General features: G+C 40.2%; 2 protein-coding genes across 9 annotated transcripts in view; both read left to right on the top strand.

Annotated features, from left to right (window-relative positions):
• The window catches only part of STIM1 (stromal interaction molecule 1), a 183,512-nt gene extending 179,390 nt beyond the window's left edge, over positions 1 to 4,122 (top strand). For 4 of the 8 annotated variants that reach the window (XM_074335861.2, XM_019732631.3, XM_074335859.2 and 1 more), the window contains one exon: positions 2,205 to 3,692. In XM_074335861.2, the coding sequence (XP_074191962.2) occupies positions 2,205 to 2,249 (45 nt within the window). In that variant the 3' untranslated portion in view covers positions 2,250 to 3,692. Of the gene's footprint in view, positions 1 to 2,204 lie in introns of all 8 variants that reach the window. The other 4 variants (XM_019732634.3, XM_019732633.3, XM_019732632.3 and 1 more) reach the window with 2 other exon arrangements.
• A 1,763-nt stretch (positions 4,123 to 5,885) lies between these two features.
• Positions 5,886 to 25,160, top strand: part of RRM1 (ribonucleotide reductase catalytic subunit M1) — a 40,342-nt gene continuing 21,067 nt past the window's right edge. The window contains exons 1-7 of the mRNA XM_019732665.3: positions 5,886 to 6,225; positions 15,076 to 15,164; positions 17,317 to 17,494; positions 18,577 to 18,677; positions 20,367 to 20,426; positions 21,246 to 21,285; positions 21,548 to 21,710. Coding sequence (XP_019588224.1) covers positions 6,207 to 6,225; positions 15,076 to 15,164; positions 17,317 to 17,494; positions 18,577 to 18,677; positions 20,367 to 20,426; positions 21,246 to 21,285; positions 21,548 to 21,710 — 650 coding nt within the window. The 5' untranslated portion in view covers positions 5,886 to 6,206. The remainder of the gene's footprint in view (positions 6,226 to 15,075; positions 15,165 to 17,316; positions 17,495 to 18,576; positions 18,678 to 20,366; positions 20,427 to 21,245; positions 21,286 to 21,547; positions 21,711 to 25,160) is intronic.

Here is a 25,160-nt window from a genome sequence, read left to right on the forward strand (position 1 = left end):
TTTGACCTCTCTTCCTTGGCATTAGAAAGGTGGGCTCTTAGGGTCTTCACCTCCTCAGCCTAGAGGTCCCCCTTTCCCAGTGTAGTTGCTCCTCAAAACTCCCTTAGCACCATGCTTGGTGGTTCATGTGTGTGTGGAAAAGGCAGGATGTGGAGAGGCTCATCTTGGGGCTTAGAGAAGCAAGGGCACATTTAGGCAAAAGCAAGGACAGCGTCAGATATTATGAAACCAAATATGAGACCAAATATTAGTAAACACTAGAGTTTGTGGCTGACACAGTAGTTGTAGAACGGGAGTCGGAGAGGGAATTGTTCGCTGCTAGCCCATCTCCAGGAAGGTACTGACCCATGGGGATGGCTACTTATTTGTTTCCCACTGAGAGTTAAACCTATAATAGCTGTGAGCCAACCTCCTACTTTTGCCTGTTTTTGACCTGGTGCACTCCCTAATTTTTGACCCACAGCCTCCTTCTTTCCAGGTCCTGTGGTGCTCGCCACTCCCACTTCCGACTCTTTCCCTTTGGCTTCCTGACTTGGATGTTTAAGCATTTGTCCTAGTCCTCTCCTCTGCCTCTACTGTGGGTTCTTAGGCCTCTGGGAAAGCAGAAGGAAGGTTAAGGGATTGGCAGGGGACCCTTATATCTACCCTTTTGTCTGTAGAGGCAGGCGGGGTGGCATCTCGATTGGTCCATGGCCTTCTTAGGAATAGCCAGCCCCTAAAAGGGTCTCGACTTTTCAGACTAGCCTCTGTGTGTGCATGTCCAGTGTGCAGTGCCACGTCCCTAAAACTCAGCCTTGCAAAGAAGCCTCTTGTGACTGGCCCACATATGGGTCTTCCATCTTGACTGGCCTCATTATCTTCATTCCCACAATACTGTCTACATTTCCAAGTGCTTTGCCAACAGCAGTCTTGCAAGATAACTGAATTGGTATTATCATTTGGCCCAAAATTGAGGACCAGCAAGGTTAGATGACTTGTCCAAACCTCACGCAGAGATGGAAATTGAGTCAGTCCCTATGACGTCTAGTGTGCAGCTCTTCTGAACCACTGCTTAAAGGCCAACATCCTGTCTTTCTGCACCTCCTCCATTCTCCCTGTCAGCAGAGCTCTGAAAAAGACCCCACCCTTCCTGCTGCTAGTTGATTTTAACTTTGAAGCACTTCTCTATGACCCACTTTGAATCCTGTGAGACGGTTGGAAGAGGCAGCATCCTGGCCTTTTGGGGTGGGTGAAGGATTGTTTGCAAGGCTGTTCTAACGATCTCCTCCCCAGCCTGGGTCAGGCCCATTTACTGCATGTGCCCTATTTCTGGGGGCCTGGCCCAGACTGAATGTGTCCAAGGGTGTGACAGGAGTAAGTGGGGGAGGAAGGCATGGGAAAAGGTGATTCAGAGCAAGATGTGGGTTCTATGTTAGCTTGGGGTTGAGTCCTAAAAACTCTAGCCAGTTACCATGTTTCCCGGAAAATAAGACCTAGCCAGACAATCAGCTCTAATGCGTCTTTTGGAGCAAAAGTTAATATAAGACCCAGCCTTATTTTACAATTGTAAAATAGATAAGACTGGGTCTTATCTAACATAATATAAAATGAGACCGGGTCTTATATTAATTTTTGCTCCAAAAGACGCATTAGAGCTGATTGTCTGGCTAGGTCTTATTTTCTGGGAAACACGGTATGGGAAGGCAGAAAAGTTATTCAGGAGGATGCCCATGGGACTGAAGCCTATTGTTGCCCTAGTTTAGGGCCTGGCTATTCATTAGGGGTGGGGCCCAGGCATTAGAAAGCCTTTACCCAACAAATGATGGTATAATGACATTGGTTTTTACTTGTTGTCTGTTTCTTCTATCCCCATCACTCTTCCCTTTCTTTTTTTCTCTCCCTCTTGTCCTTTTTATTTCTACCTGTTTCTCCTTTTGCTTTTCTTCCTCCCCAATTTTATTGTCTTTTCTCTGTCTCTTCTCCAATCTATCCCCATTTCCTTTTCCTGCCTCCTCTCTCATCCTGTACTTATGGCCTACTCATCTTCCTTCTGTTTCTTATTCTCTCTTTCTCACCTGCTTGTTCATCCTGTTTTATCTTTCCTGCTCTTCTCTCCACCCCCATTTTCCTACTGTCCTGTCTTTTCATGTCCCTCTTTCCTCTTCAACTTGCCTGTCCACCTGTCCTGTATATGTCCCTTTCTTCTTCTCTGCCCTGTCTTGCAGGGATTTGACCCATTCCGATTCGGAGTCCTCCCTCCACATGAGTGACCGCCAGCGTATGGCCCCTAAGCCTCCTCAGATGGTCCGTGCTGCAGATGAGGCTCTCAATGCCATGACTTCCAACGGCAGCCACCGGCTGATTGAGGGGGTCCACCCAGGGTCTCTGGTGGAGAAAATGCCTGACAGCCCTGCTCTGGCCAAGAAGTCCCTACTGGCGCTGAACCATGGGCTGGACAAGACCCACAGCCTGATGGAGCTGAGCTCCACAGCCCCACCTGGTGGCTCTCCACCTTTGGATTCTTCCCGTTCTCACAGCCCCAGTTCCCCAGACCCAGACACGCCATCTCCAGTTGGGGACAGCCGAGCCCTGCAGGCCAGCCGAAATACACGCATTCCCCACCTGGCTGGCAAGAAGGCCGCGGCTGAGGAGGATAATGGCTCCACTGGTGAGGAGGCAGACTCCAGCCCAGGCCGGAAGAAGTTTCCCCTCAAAATCTTTAAGAAGCCTCTTAAGAAGTAGGCAGGATGAGGGTGGCAGTGGTGGGACAGCTTGTCTTTCCCTGGTCTTCTGCCTCCCCTTCCCTGCCATCCGAGATACCTGGCCCCTAGAATGGGGCATGGGAGGGGTTGGCCCAGGGGCCCGGGCACTGTACATACCTGCCCCCCTCACCCTTGGGTCCTTCAACATTATTTATTAACTGACCACCATGGCCTGCCTACCCTGCCTCCCTCCCATCCACGGGCTGCTGCTGTCACTCCCTCTCCACTTCAGTGCATGTCTTAGTTGCTGTCCCCTCAGCTACCAGCTCCACCTCTGGGGTCCAGCTTCTGTCTCTGCTGTCCCAGTTTTGAGGTTTGGTTTCTTGTTTTTCTCTGTCTCCTGCTTTCAGGCTCCTCCCTCCCACCACACCCCAACTTCCCCTAGCAGCTAGGGGGGGAAATAGGAGGAATAACTACTGATACCTGTGCCTCAGATGTGTTGCACCCCACCTACAATAGTTCTGTTTGCTCCATACTGAGTCCTAGGGCCTAATATTCGAAATTTGTTCTTTGGGAGTGTGGTGGGCCAGAGGGAATCTTGACCTGGAGCTCACTCAGGCCTCCATGGGTCCATGGGGGAGTGAAACCAATTCCCAGAGAACAAGCCACTAGAGAGTTTCAAAGAGAGGCCAGGCTAGAGGACAGATTGGGAGAGACTTCTCTTAGTTGGAGGAGTAGATGCCAGAGTTGTGGGCTACAAGGCAGTCACCTATTCTCTCTCCTCTCACCCATACCTGCCTCTCTCATCCCTGCTCCCCCATACTGCAGGAGGGTTTGTCTGTAAGAGGTGCTGCCCAAATGCTCCCTAAGCATCAGGACTCCCAGGGCTCAGGACAGTCAGCTCCCCTGGCCATGGGCGTCTGTCATGATACAGGGCTCTAATGGACCCTGGAGTTGCTGGGCAGGATGTTGCATTTGAACCAAAAGTTTAAAATTGAAAAAAAAAAAAAATCTCCTGACTGAATTTCCCAAGTGCCTGCACCACATAGTCCCCTTGTCAGACCCCATTTCCATGTTACTGCATAGGCTGGGCCAGAGGCTCAAAAAGGACACAGCCGGTTTAGGGAAGGGGGTGGCTAAGGAAGATGGTGTAGGTGAAGGTGGTTGTGTGACCACTTCCCCCCACCCTTCCCACCCTCTAAACAACTCTCCTTTACCTGTTTTTGCTATGGCTGTAAAGGTATTTTTACTCTGCCCCACTCCCAGACATGCCTTTACTCTGGGATCCTATTTTGGGCCTGAGGTGGGGGCACTTGGGGCTGGTCTTAGGAGGGGGGTAGGCTGCAGACTGCCGTGTACCTCCTGGACACCCTCACATGGGTTTTTCTGTGTTATTTCATAAGACTCTTTGAAGTCCAATAAAGCATGTAGGAGATTTTAATCTCTGCTGGCATTGACTCTCATTGTGTCATCTGTGCTGTCTGTGACATAGCAGATAGGATGAGGAAGACTGTTTCTGCTCTGCCAAGGCAAAATGGAACTAATACACATACCCAAAAGCTCTCTGGGTAAGAGTTACCAGATGAAATGGATGCCCAGTTAAATTTGAATTTGAGATAAACAATAATGTTTTTAGTATAGTATAATTATGTCCCATGCAATATTTGGGACACATCATTTTTATTTGCTAAAGCTGGCAACCCTATGTCTGGGCCATCTTGACCTACCTATCCTATAGCTCACCTATGACCTATGACTCTTAATTACTTCACAGGGAGGTTGGGATGCATCTGGAAGGTACGTACTGCTGAAGAATTGTCTTGCAAGTTAAGGCTTCCCCCTTTACTATAAAACTATATATAAAAACTTACTTTTTTCTTTAAAAAATGAATGAAAGGTTTTAGGGAGGGGATGCCACGAGATTCATAAAATTCAGTTGGTGTAGCCTAAATCAGAAGCTTCTACGTCAACTTTGTATATTACATCTCATCTGTTCTTCCTCTCCACATTCAATCACCAAGCCCCATCTATTCTACCTCCACAAGGCCCTATTGCTGACCTTGTCTTTGCCACCATCCACTGGAGAACTCTAAAAGCAAGTGACTTTTGGCCCTGCCTGTCTCAAAACTCTCCCAGGGCTCCCACTTCCTTCAGGATAAAATCCAAATGCCATTGGCCTAGTCAGGCTCTCTCCCAACCTGACTAGGCTTTGAGCTGACCAAAGAGCCCACATCGGAGGGCAGTGTGGTGTTAACATAACGTAACAGCTGTCAAGACAACAAAAAGTGTTTTGGATGGTTGTGAGGCAGGACCCAGGCCGCCTAGGAAATTGACAACCCCCTCCAGGATACAACGGAGGCGGCTCACTGGCTACACAAGTGACTGTATCTGGCACCTACAGCTGGAGAACAAGAACCAGTTTCATTCAGCAAACATCCCTACAAAGGGAACCTGACCTTTTAGCTAGTGACAGTATCATTATAATTTCATTTACATTGCAGCTGCATACTATAACTCTCATCATGCATCGGAGGTCATGACAGTTCCCGAGGAGCCAAATAAGGAGGAAAGAGTGGGGGAAGCTGAGGGTCCTACATGCTGGGGAGGAAAGTGAAGGCCACGTAGTGGGACGTCACCAAATCCTGACCCCGGGGAGGTATACTTTTTTATATACTAAAAGTCCTGGTTAGGACTTCCTCGGCGCGACTCAATCTCTGAGTCTGCCTGCACTACCCTCTCAATTTGTCCTTTCATTTCAATAAATCTCACTTTCCTGCATCTGTGTGTGTGGTTTTTTTTTTTTTTAGCGTGGAGACAACCTGGTCACTGGCACTCCGGGTTGAGTCCTCTCTTGGACATCCCTGTGAGCCTCCACAGACAGTTGGGGGGGTCTTGTTATTTCAAAAATACTTGAACCATCTTGACCTTGACAGGAGCGTGCTGCCAAGAGTGGCGTGAGTAGGCCTGGCGGGCTCTGCGTGCGGCGAGCAGCCCCAGACCCCACTTTAGCTTTGCCCCCGCCCAACACGGCGGCGAGAGGACAGCGCTCCCGTCCCGGGCCCACCACATCCAACGCAGCCGTGGGAGACGCGCGGGCTTCTGGGCTCTGCGCAGACTCAACATGGCGGCGGGAGAGCAGCCCTCCCCGGGCGCGCCCACACCCAGCACTACTGCGGGAGACGCGCGGGCTTCTGGGATCCGCCCATATTCAACATGGCGCTCTTGGGTGAGGCTGACTTCCTGCTGTGTTAGTCCTGCCCACGGGCCTGGACGCTGGCCGCGTCGAATAACGTCATTCGCGCTGCGTCGTGCCACTTTTGCGTCCCCGGTGGCGGGAGCGGAACGGAGTTCGGATTGTGTGGTGTTTCTTTTCTGCGGGAGAAAGTGCTGTCTGGCCCAATTCCACTGCCTGCACCTGAGCAGCCCCTGGAGCCCGACCTTTCGCGCGCTGCCTTCTAGATCCTGCTGGCGCCTCAGCGCTGCAGTCCCGTCTCGAATCCCTCAGCGACTCAGCCACTAGCTGCGATGCATGTGATCAAGCGAGGTGAGAGGCTGAAGAGGGAACGGCGGGGTGGTGGGGAGCGGCCAAGGGGACGCGGCTGCTGCCGCCGGAGCAGTTAGCCGCACCCGCCCGCCTCCGCCGCTTCCCGCCCTGCCCGCCGCGGCTTCCCGCCTTGGCCTGCTGGCTTCCCTCTGCTTCCCCTCCCCCTCCTCTGCCCTTCAGTCTGCGCCCCTTTCACCTTGTCATCCCGCCACATTTCAAAAGAGTAACACGTCCTCTTTATCGAGTAGTTCTTGTGTACGCCGAGCTCTTCCCAGGCAGTATTTTATTCACGAGGAGCCCCTGAGGTACGATTATCAGCTCCACTTCCTCAGATGAAGAAACTGAAACGCACGGGGCGGTTTGGTGACTGATGCAAAGTCACCAGTAAGTTGATGGTGAGGCCAGGGTTCGCACCCATGGCTCACAACGGAGTTTTATTTGAAAACCGTGGGGTTGGTGACCTGTCCTAGGCTCTGGGGAGGGAGGCGTCTAGGAAAAATGGGACTCTATTCTACAAGGGCATCTATCAGCTTTCTTCGTGGGGCGAGAATAGGAGTGGATGAAAAACCCAGATCTCAGACACAGACATCTCCCTGGAGTTTGCCCTTTGTAGAAACGTGTTGCCATTTGTCCCAGGAGTAGTCCCAGAGGAGTTTGGGACAGTTACTAGCTGTTCCTCCCCGTGATGGGAAGAGATACTGAATCAGACTAGGATGGCCAGGATGTCCTAGATGACTTGTATTCTTCCTCAACAGTTATTTCCAGTTAGACTTGCTGAGTGCCTTCTTTGTGCCAGCCTTTTGCCTGGCTGTGTGAAATTATGAGGAGATAGTCTCTACCTTGGGGAAGGGTTTAATCGGGTTGAAAAAACAAGATCAAAATGTACTTTCAACAGAGAACCATTGAGACAGGAACACGTTTTGAGTTTAATCCACTTGCCTATGTTAAAGCAATAAAGTCATTTCAAAACTGTAAGTACTTAGTAAATACTGATTGACTGGATGTTTTATCCTTTAGGCTGTGTGTTTCAAAGATGGGACTTTATGCCCACGTTTAGCACTGGACCTGCCATGAATAAATGCTCAAAGAATGAATGAGAATAATTATTTTAAAATGTAGGCTATGATGAGTGCTGTGGGCAGGCAGGTAATTGATGTGATTGTGGCCGGGTGGTTTAACTATAACCAGGAGGTGGAGAAGTGGACAGTGGTGACCCCTCTTCCTGTCTTTATTATCTTGAGAATAGTTTCTGAATTTCCCTAGTCTCCCATTTTGGCTAATGAGACCAAAGACCAAAATATATAGTGCATTTTTATTGGTCCATTCCTGTGTTTGAGAGATGAGCATCAAGTTTTTTAGATCTTTAGAAAAAGGTATGGAAGGATGAGGATACTCATGTAAATCTGTAACAGATGAGTTGAAAACTTCTGGATGTAGATTACAGGAACAGGTAACACTTTTGTGTTGCATTTTTAAACTTTTGGGTCCACTTTCATATAGTGTACTTTAAAAAGTACCTATGTTAAGCTCTACAAGGCAGGGTTTATTTTGTTTCTCATTTCTTCGTAATTTGATCCAGATGGTTTGGTAGAATCTTTCAGTGTATCCTTTATCAATTTTTGTTAATATACAAAATTGTGCTTAGATTTATTTTAACTTTGACTTTTAATGTGTTTAGGGATTTTCCCCCTTCTTATTTTTGGTATGCTAATGTAGTAGCAGACTAACTCCTGTAGTTTTTGTTAATTATAATGTAATTATTCAGGAAGGCAACTGGTAGTCAACCTGTAAGTATTTATTGAATGTAAATATCTTGCACTATGAGGGAAATATTAGAGGGAGAAGGCAGCTCTATCTTCAGAGATCTTAGGATAGTTAGGGATATAGGAATAATCGATACGAATATTGATAGATAACAGAAGGGAATAATAGTAGATGAGTTTTTCTTATCTGCTATCTTGAGCTATTTTTCTTGATGGGAGAGTATATTATTTAAGGAAGAGGACCAGGGTTAAAAAATGAAAGTTGAGAACCATTGGAATAACTGCAGTGAAGCTAAGTTGTAAAGTACGCTTTTGAATTAACTAGTATATATAGTGTTTTCAAAATTTTGGATTATAGCACAGTATAAAAATTACGTTTTACACATCATGACTTAGTGCACACGTGTGTATACGCGGTGTGATCAAAATATACAGTGAATGTTTAAATTTAAAAAAAAATTATTACAGTAAAAGACACACTGTCATTAATCCCCCTCAAAATGCTCCACTGTGCTTCAAACACACTTATCCTATTCTTGTCACTTTCTGAAGCAGTTCTGAAAGTCTTCTTTTGTGAGTCTTTAGTTGCGCTGTTGTGGCTGCCTCAGTGTCCTGAATAGATTTAAAACGCTGACCTTTCATGGTCATTTTGACTTTGGGGAAGAGCCAGAAGTCTCATAGTACCAGATCCTGTGAATAAAGGGTATGAGGATACACCCTAATGTTTTTATTTGACAGAACTTGCCATACTAGAAACGATGTGTGACACGGAGCCTTTCTGTTGTGATAAAAAAATACGGTGAATGCTGCTGGGGACTGCCATCCAATGGAAAGGCAGGGATCTTCAATATGGGAAGCGGCACATTGAACCTTAGTAACAGTGTGTGATGTTTCAACTTACTCAGTGCAGTCAGTCAGGTGTGAGGTACGGTTGAGAGAAGGTGTGTTTTAAAGTGTGCCATAAATCATCCTCCATCATGACAATGCTCCTTGCTACACATTCACCGTATTGTTTGATCACACCTCATATGTATGAGTTCCTGAACTCATTCTAGAAAAAGTGCTACATATCTCATTGCTGAATATCACTACGGTCACCTTTGAAGTACTCCCCTTGGGAAGCTATGCACCGACGTCAGTGCCTATTCCACCCTTCAAAGCAATTTTGGAACTCTTTCGGAATGGCCATCAGAACTGTCGTATTACCCTTGATGTCTTGAATGTCATCAAAATGTCTTCCTTTCAATATTTCCTTTATCTTCTGGTAAAGAAAGAAGTCTTTGGGGGTCAGATCAGGTAAGTAGGGAGGGTGTTCCAATACAGTTATTTGTTTACTGGCTAAAAACTCCCTCACAGACAGTGCCGTGGGAGCTGGTGCATTGTCGTGATGCAAGACCCATAAATTGTTAGTGAAAAGTTCAGGTCGTCTACCTTTTTCACACAGCCTTTTCAGCACTTCCAAATAGTAAACTTGGTTAACTGTTTGTCCAATTGGTACAAATTCATAATGAATAATCCCTCTGATATCAAAAAAGGTTAGCAACATCGTTGCAACAATTTCGCAAACTTAATTGTCAGACTTTGTACATAAAACTGAAACCAGTTTGCAAAATAACACCTAAAGTATCCATTTGCACACTGATAATCTCTTTTCTATTCCAGATTGTTTGTCTATCCCTTTCTTCTGCCTCCCTCTCTAATCCCCTTTACAGCCCACTGTATTTTACAAATATATGTGGATACTGTGCTGGGCACTGAGATTACAGTGGTGAGTAAGCAGATATATTTCCTGCTTTCAAAAATCTTGGATTCAGGGGCCGGCCCGGTGGCTCAGGCTGTTAGAGCTCCATGTTCTTAACTCTGAAGGCTGCCTGTTCGATTCCCACGTGGGCCAGTGGGCTCTCAACCACAAGGTTGCCGGTTCAATTCCTTGAGTCCTGCAAGGGATGGTGGGCCCTGCCCCCTGCAACTAAGATTGAACACAGTACCTTGAGCTGAGCTGCTACCGGATGGCTCGGTTGGAGCGCAGGCTCTCAACCACAAGGTTGCCAGTTGGATTCCTCGAGTCCCGCAAGGGATGGTGGTCAGCGCTCCCTGCAACTAAGATCAAACACGTCACCTTGAGCTGAGCTGCCGCTGAGCTCCCAGATGACTCGGTTGGAGCGCGTCCTCTCAACCACAAGGTTGCCGGTTTGAGTCCCGCAAGGGATGGTGGGCTGCGCCCCCTGCAACTAGCAACGACAACTGGACCTGGAGCTGAGCTGCACCCTCCACAACTAAGACTGAAAGGACAACAACTTGAAGCTGAACGGCACCCTCCACAACTAAGATTGAAGGACAACAACTTGACTTGGAAAAAAGTCCTGGAAGTACACACTGTTCCCCAGTAAAGTCCTGTTCCCCTTCCCCAATAAAATCTTAAAAAAAAAAAAAAAATGGATTCATTTTTCACATTTAAAGAAAGCTCTTGCACCTAACTGAGTTCAACCAGAGGATTTGAAATTTAAAAGTACTAGGAAATGAAGCAGACAACATCTGTTGTGGACAACTAACCCAAGATTCCAGATGAAGCCTGTATAGTCTACACCTTCATTTTGTTTTCCTTACTTGAGTTCCTATCTCACAGATAATATGAGAGGCTGAACATTCACCATAATAATTATTTCAGTTTTGCCTTAATTTTTGGAAAGATAACATTAGGCACCATCTTTAAACCTACTTCTCAGGTCAAAATGTGTAGCTGGTTACATATGTAGTCAAAGATGTTTAATACCTGATGATACCAATCCTAGTAAGGAGACTAAATTTGGAAAATACTTTTTCCTTGGGCAGGTGTGACAATAAATAAACAAACAAACAAACAAACAAATGATTAAACAGTTATCAAAAACCTTAGAGGAAATTGCTGGAGCTATCTTCAAAACAGTAACCAACAAGGAAAAAATCTTTACATTTCTTTGCACGCGTTTATTAGACAATAGAATTTTCCTGACTATATCCTAGCTAAACAAGGTGAGGTTTGCTCTGTATTAATACCTTTTGTTGTACTTAGATAAAACACTTCTAGTGAAATAGTGGTGGAACTAAATAAAATCCCAGCACAAGCCAAATGATTACAGTGCTTACTGACACCTCATGATTCTTCATCTTCAGTTGAGTGCCCTCAGGTATTGCCTCCTGGTTCAGATTGATTCTGCAAATTGGGTTTAGTATTTTGTTCGTTATTACAGGAATTTTTTCTCTTATAAAACTTTGCATAGCTCAATATTATAAAGACACCACTCTGATGGTTGTTCAACATTTTGAGATGATCACTAAGGCCTATGAGATTGCATAGGAGAAACCTCAACAACTACAGAAATTATTTGCCCTTAAACATGACAGTAAACATTCCTCTGTTCTGGTGCTCTTCTTGCTCAAATGTGGCCTAAGACTCCTAAGAAAAAATAAAAGCTCTTTCCCTCTTACGTGGGACATGACATACCAGGAATGAGCCTTCCTGGCAATGAGGAACCCACAGTACTTTTAGTAACTGACAAATGTCGCTTTCCATTTTGGTAATGCTTTCAAGGAAGGATCTTGATCAAAAAGGGAAAATGAAAAATATAAACGGAGCCAATTTAAAATGGAGTTGGAGCTGCCATTCCAGAGGAACTGACTTAAACATCTTACTCTCCAAACCTTTGGAATGTTAAAACTGGGCAAAGTAACCTTTGGACTGGATCTAAAGTAGCATTGTATCACAGACAACTGTTTGCAAAGATAACAAAGCTGATACAATGGCTACTGGACTGAAAATTAAAAACATTCTTTAGAATTAGCATCACTGTGTTAGCTTATCTGCACCTATAAAAATTCCTTCTATTTATGTAATTGTCCCCCTTCCCTTTGTCATAAATATCCCTTGCCTTTGCCTTCTAATGGGAACACTTATTTGGGTTTCTGCCTGAATCAGTGCTTCCAGAATAGCTATTCTATTGGATCTCAAATAAATGCTTATTGCCTCTCATTTTTGGCCTTTTATTTTTAGGCTAAGAGACGGATTATGTGGGTTGCCTAAGGTTAAAGCTATTTAGTGGTTGGATATATCCAATATTCCTGGTAAGAGTAAATAAAGGTGAGATGAGCTACTGTTTGAAGTTAAACTAAGGATAATAGGATTTTTGTTAGGAAGGACAAAGAGGAATATGATCTAAGTCCAAACATCAGAAAGGACTAACTAGATAAGGTCTGTGTATTGGCTTCCATATGCCCAAACTATTAAAACTAAGAGTTTGCCTCTGGAAGATTGTCTTGGATTACAAATAGAAAGAACTACTTTATGTGGTGTGAAGTAAATTCAAAATCAATTATTACCCTAGGAGAGTATGTAAGCCAACTTTATCATGAAGCGTTAGACTGCAGACAGGTTTATAAGTCATTTAGCATTCAGTAAATATTTGGGTACCTACTATGTGCTAGGCTTTGGTACTTTGGGCATTGCAAATAAAATAAAACATGCAAATGTTTTTCTCTTTTGGAAGTTATATTTTAGTGGATGCGTGGGAAGAATCACACAATAAGTAAACATAATCCTTCCTTATCTGTGGTTTCACTTTCCACGGTTTCAATTGCCCACAGTCAACTGGTCCAAACATATTAAATGGAAAATTCCAAAAATAAACAACTCATGTTTTAAATTGCACGCTGTTCTGAGTAGTGTGATGAAATCTTGTGCCATCTGGTTCCATCCCACCCGAGACGGGAATCATCCCTTTGTCCAGCATATCCACGCTGTATATACTACCATGCTGTCTCGGTTATCAGCTTGTCTGTTGAGGTATGATAGTGCTGCGTTCAAGTAACCTTTATTTTACTTAATAATGGCACCAAAGCGCAAGAGAATTGAAGTTGGTGATTTGGATATGCCAAAGGGAAACTAAAGTACTTCTTTAACCTTTTCACTGCATTAATTGATTTCAAATTCTCCAAAATGTGTCAAAAGTCCACCGAAAATTATTACAGTATTTATAGTTTTAAGTAAATACAGTTAAGGTTCTGCGTTTTATTAAAGTGATTAAACTGTACAACTTTCCTATTATTACTCATTCTTGAAAAACACAACAGTATAGAAAAATGTACATCTGCTTTCTTAAACTTTCTTTCTGGAACACTGAGCTCGTGGGGTAAAGTCAAACGCCGCAGTCAGTGGCATGGAGATATGAGCCTCAGTCAGTGGCATGGAGATACGAGCCTCAGTCAGTGGCATGGAGATACGAGCCGCAGTCAGCGGCATGGAGATACGAGCCACAGTCAGCGGCATGGAGATACGAGCCACAGTCAGCGGCATGGAGATATGAGCCTCAGTCAGTGGCATGGAGATGAGCCTCAGTCAGTGGCATGGAGATGAGCCTCAGTCAGCGGCATGGAGATACGAGCCACAGTCAGCGGCATGGAGATACGAGCCTCAGTCAGTGGCATGGAGATACGAGCCGCAGTCAGCGGCATGGAGATAGGAGCCACAGTCAGCGGCATGGAGATACGAGCCGCAGTCAGCGGCATGGAGATGAGCCTCAGTCAGCGGCATGGAGATGAACCTCAGTCAGTGGCATGGAGATACGAGCCGCAGTCAGCGGCATGGAGATACGAGCCACAGTCAGCGGCATGGAGATATGAGCCTCAGTCAGTGGCATGGAGATGAACCTCAGTCAGTGGCATGGAGATACGAGCCTCAGTCAGTGGCATGGAGATGAGCCTCAGTCAGTGGCATGGAGATGAACCTCAGTCAGTGGCATGGAGATACGAGCCGCAGTCAGCGGCATGGAGATACGAGCCTCAGTCAGTGGCATGGAGATAACATTGGATGATATCCGAACGTCGTAGCGAAAATGTTAAAGTGAAAAGCCGAAAGTTTTTTGGCGTATCCTATATTGAAATTGCTAAGATCCGCAGTAATATCGAATCATCTTATACGTGAAATTGTGGAGAAGGAAAAATCCGTGCTAATTTTGTCGCACCTCAGAATGTGAAAGTTACGACCACAGTGTGTGATATGTGCTTAAGACGCAAACGGCATTATACTTTTCGATGGAAGATATGAACAGAAAACGTTCTGATTCATGGCAGATTGTTGCTCCAGAAAGCATGAGCTTATCTATATTAAGACTTCATCAAGGGATCCCATGAAATGAGTGACACCAAGCCATTTATTGTAACTAAAAGATGGTCACATATTCAAGAATAGGTTTGGACTGAAAATATAAAGATTACTGGAGAGGCTGTGTCTGCTGAGGAAGAAGCTGCTGCCATGTTACCCATAGAGTTGAAGAAATTGATTAAGGAGAAAGGTATGCATATATAGGAAAAAGGTATGTATGTATGGTAGGAAAAAAGTATACATAAGGTTCGGTAATATCTGCGGTTTCAGGCATTCACTGGGGGTCTTGGAATGTATCCTCTAGATAAAAGGGGACTGTACTAAGTAAAATATATAGCACGTCAGATGATAATAAGTGCTATAGAGAAAAGGGATAAGAAGAACAGACTTTTGCAATTTAATTAAAATAGGGTGATCAGTGAAAGTGTCATTGAGAAGATGACATTGAGCAAAGACCTAAAAATAGGTGTAGATAGCAAGGCAGTCAGGGTAGAGTAAATGAGGGGAGAGAGTAGGAGGTGAAGTTGGGAAAGGGGCCACACAAGATAGGTTGTCAAGGATTCTATGGACTGTTGTAATGATTTTGACTTTAATTCTGAAGATGATCAACCACTATTGGAACTTTTGAAGTAGATAATGACAAGATTTTGATTTAAGTTTTAAAGAATAATTCTAGCTGCCATATGGGACAAGGGGAAATGTATGATTTGGGATGTTACTACAAGAATCCATCTGATTTATAATGTAAGGGAATGGAAGACTTTCAGAATAGAATCTCCTTTTTGAAGATACAAAAATAGTGTCTTGATGAATCTATCAGGGGTCTGAATCTTTTATCTGTTAAATAACATTTCATGTTGGTCAATTTATAAAGTTCATTGATTACATTGACTGCTTTGACATTGCTATCTTAATAAGTGCTCATGTAAATTGAATGGTTTCATTCTTCAGATGGCCGTCAAGAGCGGGTCATGTTCGACAAAATTACATCTCGAATCCAGAAACTGTGTTATGGACTCAATATGGACTTTGTTGATCCTGTAAGTAAATATGGCTTATATCTTGGGTTCCTTGCTTCATGTGATTCTTTTTACTTGTCTCTTAGCTCTGCCCTTCACTCATTTGACATATACATATTTTGTTGTGGTATTCTGCTCAATAAAACTTCTTTTTAAAATTTTCGTTCTGTGCTGTGAGTAAAGATTAAAGCTTGACATTGAGGTTTCATGTTAGAGACTTCCTTGAATAAATTGTTTTATTCATAAGTGAAAAAGCCTATAATTAAGCTTGTTTTGTAATTGCGGTCATTTGGGTAGAAAGTAGTTTGAAATTTACTTTGTTATCTGTGTAGATGAATACATTTAATATAAAGTAGATTTCATGGGCAAGATTTAAATTAAGGAGAACAGACAATTTATATAAGCAAGTCGCTCTGCTTTTCTCCTTATGTTCTATAAATCCTCCATTCTGGACCCTCATCATCCCTTATTGAGATTGCTGTCTATAGTGATCTCTAAAGTATCCTCCTGGTCTTCCTCTAATCTTGCCCTCTTCAAATGCATCTTCACATGGCTTCCTAAAATGAAGTCTGTAAGAACCGTTTTTTCTAAACCCACCCATATTGCCCCAGCCTCATTTTATATATTTTATCTGTACTGCTGTAGGACTTGTGCTGGCTATATAGCGTTAACCACATAATATATAATATGGAAATTAATGATATGTCTCTGTCCTCCCCTGGAATTGAGGGTGAGCTATATCTTATGATATCCATAATGCTTGCACATATATAATTTGACACTTGATAAATAGTGAATTGGCCAAAATGGTCAAAAGAAAACAGTTTTATACAACTTGAAAATATGCTTATTATAAATTCTCTTTTACATTTAGGAATTCTAGACAATAATTAGAATAGTAGAATGTTAGAGTCGGAACAAACCTGAGAGATCATCCTATTCCCTCTTCTTTGTTTTGTAGATAAGAAAAGTCCAAAGAGAGAAGGGGATTGTACAAGTTAGTGTGAGTGTAGGGAGAAGAACCTAGGTCTCTTGACTTTTAGATGTTCTGCTGCCTCATGCAATACTACATTTCAGAGTACAAGGGTGCTTGAGCAGACTCAAGCTTTCTAGGGTAGATTCAGCTGAAAAAGTCTGTATGCTATGAAATCTGGCATGGTTAGCACACAGATGTTATTTTATCCTGAGTTCTGATGACTTGCCATATAGCACCAGAAACTGTTTAGAACACTTCACTATTTTACTGAACGTAATTTATCTGCTGGATTTGAGAAGAAAGTGATCAGGAGCAACTTGACTAGGTAAAATGCAATGATAATAGATTGTAAACTAGTAATGACACACACATTTTTTTGTTGTTGTTGAGGGGATCATGTTTTGGTTAACTTAGGCTTTTCTAAAAAAGATTCAGTAAAAACATATACACAAGTTAGTATTTGTTTTTCTTAAAAATGCATGGTAATAATTTGTGCATTGTGTATTTTTAAAAGGGTAACCTCTTACAGTATGGTCTTAAAAACAGATGCAGTAAGGTTTAATGGGATGTGAAGCCAGAAGACTTAAGACGGTCAACTTGGACAAGTCTGAGTAACCTGAGCCTCAGGTTCCTTATGTAAAATGGTGATAGTAATCACATCCATCTCACAAGGAGGTTGTGAAATGTCAGAGAAGATTATGAAAGTTGTGACACTTTGTAATTTGTGAAGGGCTAAAGTCATTAAATTATTTGATGACTCAGCCCCAACCTTGGATTCCTTTGCTTCCTGTACTTGTCCTTAGGTAGATTTGGGGAAAAATTGGTTAATCAGGTAAGCTGGAACCCGATTACATAGGGAGAATTTGAATGAAAGACAGGGAAATGCTTATAGAACCATTGATCTGTTTTCAGCTCTTTCTCTGTGAGACTTGATCTTTGTTAAACCTATACTTAGATTTTAAAAAATTAATTTTGTTTTTAGTGACCACTATTGTATATATAATATGTATTTTCTGGCAGTTATGTTGGTTTATGAATTCTTATTACTAAGTTTCCCACAGCCCACCATTCTAAAATACAAGTTTTCAGAAAAGGAAGTTGTCTGTTCTTCTTTGATATAAATTTTATTTTCTTCATTGCCCTCTTAAGCTATTGGTTCTTGGGAGAGCTCAGGTAATTCTTGGTTTTGTTTTATAGGCTCAGATCACCATGAAAGTAATCCAAGGCTTATACAGTGGGGTCACTACCGTGGAACTAGATACTTTGGCTGCTGAAACAGCAGCAACCCTGACTACTAAGCACCCTGACTACGCCATTTTGGCAGCAAGAATTGCTGTCTCTAACTTGCACAAAGAAACAAAGAAAGTGTTCAGTGGTGAGTCTAGAGGAAAAAGAACGAATTTAGTATACTTTTTATATTTAAATTTATAAGGGTACTAGAATGAAACCTTGAATATCAAAAGAAAAGTTACATCTTGTTTAAAAAAACAAAATGTGCAAATTAGTGGCATGGCGGGGCTAGAACTACTATTTCTCCATGCTGCTAATTTGCTGCATGGAAGGGTCAGTGGATCCTTTTCTTTATCTTTTGGTTTGCTCTTATTCTTTCAGGTGCCATGTGAGCCTATCTCTATCTCTATCTCTATCTCACTCTCTTACTTTGAAGCCTATCTTTAGGTAGTTGGTGGTGGTGTGGTTGGAAAAATGAGTAATATTTATTGACAAGTCATGGGTTACATTTAATCTTTTGTTACCATTAGCATACACTTCATTCCATCACTGCCATTTTACAGCTCCGAATGTGGGTGAAGGAAGGTTAAATAATTTGTTTGATGTGTAAAACGTGGTGTATAAGAAGTGTAAATAGAGTCCAGATCTAGTTTGCGGGGCCTCAAACATTTTATCTCCCTCTTTAGTAAATTTATTGTAAAGATAACAGTTCTCCCAAATTGATCTATAGATTCAAGTCAATTCCAATCAAAACACTGGCATTTGTGTGTGTGTGTGTGTGTGTGTGTGTGTAATTATTGCACATAAATGCAAAGGGCCAAATACTGCTATGATATCTTCAAGAAGAACAAATGAGAGGGCTTACTAAATATGCATTTATAGACATGAAATGCTTGGAATGATAGATTCTGTATTTCAAGTTGAAATTTTATGTTAGATCTTTATTTTCAACCAGTAATTCTCAATGGCATTGGGTAGCAATCACATGGGAATTTTTTTCAAACTAAAAAAGCCCGTGCTCACTCTAACTCTGAAAGCTTGTTTTTGTAAGTGAGGCATTATTATATATTTATTCAACATGTATATGATTATTGAATACTTTCTATGCTAGGTTCTGAGGTGGGTTGGGATGAAAAAGGTTTGGGAACCTCTGTATTAAACTATTATCTGAAGAGTGAATTAGTTGTTAAATGTTTTCGACATTTTCATTTTGTATTTTTTTTTTAGATGTAATGGAAGACCTCTGCAACTATATAAATCCACATAATGGCAAACACTCTCCCATGGTGGCCAAGTCTACACTGGATATTGTTTTGGCCAATAAAGATGTATGTATATGGTTTTCTGGTGAACATTTTTTTGTAGATTTCTTTTTTTTTTAAGCAACAAGCATATTTTAAAAAACTTAAATATTACAAAAGATACAGGTAAAAGTAATTATCATTCTCTAAATACTAGTTTCCCTCTCTAGAAACATTTTATTTTAAAATGTATTTTTTCAGCACTGTTCTATAATACACGTATGTCTGTGTATACATACACATTTTTTGTAGTATTGTGCATACTGTTCTTGCTGATACTTTATCTTGGAGATAATTCTGTATCAGCATTTAGAATTTATTCTTTCTAACAGCTCTGTAGCATTCCATTTTATAGATATGTTGTCATACATATATGTAAGAATTGCTGTAATGATGGATATTTGTTTTCCATTGTTTGCTGCAGTGAATGTCTTTGTATGGTAATGTTTTGCTCATAGATGAGTCTATTGATAAGATAAATCCCTTAAGTGGAATTGCTGAGCCAAAGAGTATGTATGTGCATTCAGAATTTTAGTACACATTGCCAAATTGACTCCTAAACACATTGCTCAGGTAAAATTTTGAAAGATCCTGCTCAGCAACTTAAAAATTATCTACTTGTGTTCCAACCCCTTTCTTAACTAGATCCCAGAAGACAGAGGGGAAAAGATGTATGGGTCCAGCCAGCCCTTTTGCACACAGAATTTATTTATTATGGTTACCTGCTCAGACAGAAGGCAGTGTTAGTTTTAGGTAATAAAATCATTAGTTGGCTGTCTGTAAATATGTATCTGGTGTTAAAAAAACTGAGAGAAATCTGAGTTGTTTTTGTGTTCATGTGTAAAATCTTGAGGACAGGTTAAAAACACAAATAAAATAATTGCAGCAAAAACCTGTATCTAAAAATAAAGATAATACAATATTTCAGTTCTTCATTATTCCTGGAAGATCCCTACCTGCCTTTGGCAACAAAGAGGTTCTTAAAAATTTAAGAGAAAGGGAAGAGTTTCATACAGATTTTTCTAGTCGTGGATCAATATAAAGAAACATCAATAGTATTTTTAAAAACTGGCTCAATTTTTCTGTATTCAGAATGACTATACCTAAATCTTTTTGTTTTTCTCTAAATGGCTTTATAGCCTACAAAAACTAACAAAGTCCAGGTCTTCTATAAAATCTTGTCACAAAAGTAGTTTGTATAAAAACCTGTTAAAGGACCATGGATTTTGAAGAGACTTAGAGTTAATGTAATCCTACTTTCTGTCATTTCATCATACATATGGTCGTGTGCAGTTTAAATTGGTCTAATTTTTATCATAAAAATATGTATTACTAAGTATGTGGTACCAAATACTTTTGGATTAACAGCTAATTTAAAAACATGTTTAAAGATTATATATAGTCCCTTTTATGCACGTGTTCTTTTCCTCTTTAGTTAGAGATGTACTCTAAATATAATGGGGAAAGTTTGGAAAGTCACATTTGTATTTTTACTTCTAGTCTTTTAATGTACATGTTTTTAAACCTAATTAGGATATTCAATTTTATATATTTTTTCTTAACGTTAGATATGGATTTCTATTCTACAACAATAATACTTAGTGTTATCTCTTTTGTATCCTATGTCAATTTTAATTCTGGAGTCAGGGCTGAAACGTCAGATTTTGTGAAAATAAGTCTAATTACTTCAATTGTGGGTTCTTTTTTCATCTCCAGCGCCTGAATTCTGCCATTATCTATGATCGAGATTTCTCTTATAATTACTTTGGCTTTAAGGTAAATAAAGTGGGAATTCCTCCTTATGTCAGGAAATACAGGTTTTTGTTTATTTAGAAATACAGGTTTTTGTTTAATTATGAAGGCAATAAGCTATTGGGAATTGGGATAGACCTGGGGGATTAGTGGGGTTAGAGTGATGGTGATTGTTTGAATCAAGGAAAGATAGCTTATCCATTTGTAGTTTTCAAATTTTCCAAATATAACTTCTGGATTACCTGAGGAGTTATGCAGATAATTTGCAATAATGATTCCATAGTCTACTGTTTATGCAACAACTATTTATTGAATCTGTACTGTGTGCCAAGTGCTTTTCTAGGTACTTTTGTGTTGATAAACAGTGATTGAGAATGTGAATGTTGGTGTCAGACCACCTGAGCTTGAATCTGCTCTACTGCTTATTAGCAGGTTACTTAATTTCTCTGTGCTTCAGTTTCCTCATCTTTAGAATGGGGGTAATAGTACAATTTCACCAATAAATTCTGTTGAAGATAAATGTATGTGTGTTGCTTAGGTCAGTGCCTACCCTGTTATAAGTATTTTTTATTAGTGTTAACCATTATGATTATGATGAATACCACAGCTTCTGCTATTAATGTTATAGAGCTGGCTTTTTCCAGAAATTTTCATGCAATCTTCCAAAACAAGCAACCAGTTGATAATGTTCCAAACTGAAGCTAGTAAGAGTAAATACATTATTCTTATTTAAAATTACATAAAAACGGAGAAGATTTAAATAGTTGCCTTATTATAAGTGATTTGTCCATTGTATCTTTAAAAACTGCACTGGAAGTTTTTTGGTTGCTTTGCTTTTTCTAGACTCTGGAGCGGTCCTATTTGTTGAAGATCAATGGAAAAGGTGAGAAATGAACATGTTTGTGTGTTAGATTTTTTGTTCATAGTACTGAAAAAAATGAAAAAAGAACTTTGAGCTATTAGCCTTAATGTTTCTATTTAAACTAACATTTTTAACTGTAGGTTTAGTTTATGAAGTCTTGCTTACTGGTATAAAATTTAAAAAATTGTCTTTTGGTGTTCCTTTTTTAATTCAAATACATGTCTCAGCTTAATTTTTTTGACACGTACCATCATGTGAAAACTCCTTTTTGTTTTGTTTTTAGTGGCTGAAAGACCACAACATATGTTGATGAGGGTATCTGTGGGGATTCACAAAGAAGATATTGATGCTGCTATTGAAACATACAACCTTCTTTCTGAGAGGTGGTTTACCCATGCCTCTCCCACTCTCTTCAATGCTGGTACAAACCGCCCACAACTTTCTAGGTATGTGTCACCTATAGTCGCTTTTAAAGTTCTGAAATGGTTTTGACTAGGGAAATAAACTTTGGCCCAAAGAAATTAGGCAGTTCACAAAAAATTAATTTAATGAACATTTAATCATTCCTGCTCTGATTAAATGAGATTTGCATTCTGGAAAGATCTCTCACTTAGGTGTGGTAAATGAATTGAAGCGAGACAAATGCTGATAATGAAATTTTAAACTTGATTGTGGTGATGGTTGCACAAGTTGTGAATATACTAAAACCATTAGTTGTATACTTAAAATGGGGAAATTGTATGGTACGTGAATTATATCTAAATCAAGTTGTTTTGAAAACAGTGAATACTAGCAACTAATTAGGGGACTCTTAAGTCTACACAAGAGATTGTGGTATTTTGGACTAGGAAGGCACAAGTAGAGATTAAGAGAAATAGATTCAAGAGATATGTAGGAGGTAAAATTGTCAGAATTGGATGATGTTTTGGATACGAGCTAAGGATGATTCCTGAGTTTATTGTTAGAGGAACAGGATGAATGGTGATGCCATTTTCTGAGAATGGGAACACTGGAACAGAGTCCGGTAATATGTAAAAAAAAAAAAAAATACACACATAACAAGTTGGTTTATCCCAGGAATTCGGATGCGCTAACATCAAAAAGTATATTAATGTAATCCATTGCACTAACATTTCATACCATTTAACACTCTCATAGTAAAAAATTTAGCAAAATCAATATAGAAAATAACTTCCTTAATTTGGTAAAAGATATCCACTAAAAACTTAGATCTATGACCTGTTTTCAGCGTTATAGTGGAGGCCTGAGCCAGCATTGTAAGAAAAGAAGGGAAAAAGATTGGAAAGGAGGGAACAAACCAAACTCATTCACAGATTATATGATTTTTACATACGAAATTCAAGAGCATCTACAGATAAATTATTAGAATTAAAAAGATTTCAGTAAAGTATTTGGATATATCCAATGTAAATTAATTGTGTTTCTATACTTTAGATGTTCAAAGATTAAGCTTTAAAATATATCATGTATAATACTGGAAGTACCTAGGAACAAGTCTAATAAAAGATATGTAAGGCTTTTAAAGACAAAATTCTAAAACATAGTTGAAGGACATTTAAAAAAAAAAAGAGACTGATTTTATATTAAAACATGGATTTAATATTGTAAAGATGTCAGTTTTTCCCAAGTTATCTATAGATTGAGTGTAATTCCAGTCAAAATTTCAACATGCTAATTCTAAAATTTGTGTGAAAGAGCAAAAGACTGCTCAAAGATAGATCCTAATCCCTAGAACCTATAAATGTTACCTTACAAGGAAAAATGTTCTTTGCAGGTATGATTAGGAAAGATTTTGACATAGAGAGGTTATCTTTAATTATTCAGGTGGGCTCTAAATCCAATCAAAAGTACCCTTATAAGTGAGAGGCAGAGAGAGATAGAATACATGCAGAAGAAAAGAAGGCAATGTGAAGATGGAGACAGAAATTGGAGTGATGTGGCTATAAGCAAAGGAACCACAGAGCTGGAAGAGGCGAGGAATATATATATTCTTCCCTAGAGCCTCTGCAGGAGTGTCCTTGGTTTTGGCCCAGGGAAACTGATGTTGAACGTTGGGCCTCCAGAACTGTGAGAGAATACGTATCTATCTGAAGCCACCAAATTAGTGGTAATTTGTTAGGGTAGCCATAGGAAACTAATATAAATAGCAAGACTGTTTTGAAGAAAAAGCCCTACCAGATTTCAAGACTACTATAAAACCATGGCAATTAAGACAGTGTCGTATTTACTCTGGGATAGAGAAATAAACCACAGGAGCGTAATAGCCCAGAAACAGATTCAGGCTTATATGGGAACTTGGCGAATAACTGAAGTGTCATTGCATTTCATTAGCGAAATGGTGCTAGGGATATTGGTTATACTATGGGGAAAAATATCATTAGATTTCCCTTCATGCTATATACAGAAATAAATTCAAGAAAAAAAATATAAATGTGAAAGTAAAATCTTTTAGAAGAGCATATAGAAAATACCTAGTTTCCTTGTCATTTTTTTACTATTTATTTCAAACATTTGGAAAGTTTAAAGGACAGTGAATATCACCCGTACACCCATCCCTGCCTAGATCAAAATAATACTAATATTTTGCCATATTTTTATTTTTATCTTAAAAAAAATTTTTTTTGGGGGGTGCTGAGTTATTTAAAAATGATTTGTAGACATCATGACTCTTAATACTACTTCAGCCTACATCTTGTTAGGAGAATATATATGACCTCAATAGTGAAGGATTTCTTAAAAAACAAATAATAAGCAAAACCAAATAAAGGAAAAATTGACTACATTAAAATTAAGAAGTTCTGTGAACCAAAAACAAATTTCAGACTGGGAGAAGATATTTGCAATGTATATTCACCATTCAAGGGATTATAAGAAATAGACAACGACACAGAAACATGGGCAAGGGATGTAAAAAAATTCCATAGAAGGACAAACTTGACTGGCCAATAAGCATGTGATATGATGATAAACTTTGCTGGTAATTAGGAAAATTAAAGTTAGCCTCATAATGAGACATCATACCCATCAATTTGATAAAAATGAAAAGGTTGATAATCCCAAATGTTGGTAAGAATGTGGAACACAAGGAACTCTCATACATTGCAAGATAGACTATGCTTATCCATTCACTTTGGAGACTCTTTAGTAAAGTGGAAGATATGCATATTCTTTGACCTAGCAATTGTTGCCTACGTTTATACCCTACAGAAATCCTTAGACATAAGCACAAGGAGATACGTTCAAGAATTCTCACAACAGCATTGTTTAGAATAGCATGCAAATTGGAAATAATCCAAATGTCCATCAACAGACAAGTGGACAACTATATTGGTATACCATGGAATACCTTACAGCAGTGAAAATAAACTAGAACTACATGTATCAGCAGGAATGAATCTCTAATGCAATATTGAGTTAAAGGCAAGTTGCAGAAGATAAATATTCAACCTGACATTTTTTAAAAATGTAGAACATAAAAGTGCTAAAAGGAGGTAGAAATGCATGGAAATGATATGGGATTGGAATTAGGCTGTATTTATAGTGTCTAATTTTTTGAGGTAGGTAAGGTAGTAAGTACAAAGTACCTATTATATTATTTTCTATGTCTTCATGAATGTCTGAATATTCAATAGAAGTTAGTGGATAGAATCCATTTTATTGGTTGACTATTCAAGGTAGTGAAGGGATCCTTCATAGAGTAAGGTTTCTGAGGTGGAGGATAGGATGAGATCCAGTGCACAGGTAAAGGGCTTATCTTCAAAAATGACTGTAAGGGAGCTAAATTTTGGCGGACATATCAAAAAATTGGTTGATCATTGGATAGATGTTTCTCTTTTCATAAATGTGTAATTTTTCTTGCCTACTAATAGGTTGAG

Source organism: Rhinolophus sinicus, chromosome 14 (assembly GCF_057876585.1).
Source record: "Rhinolophus sinicus isolate RSI-liver-muscle chromosome 14, RSI-T2T, whole genome shotgun sequence".
Lineage (NCBI taxonomy): Eukaryota > Metazoa > Chordata > Mammalia > Chiroptera > Rhinolophidae > Rhinolophus > Rhinolophus sinicus.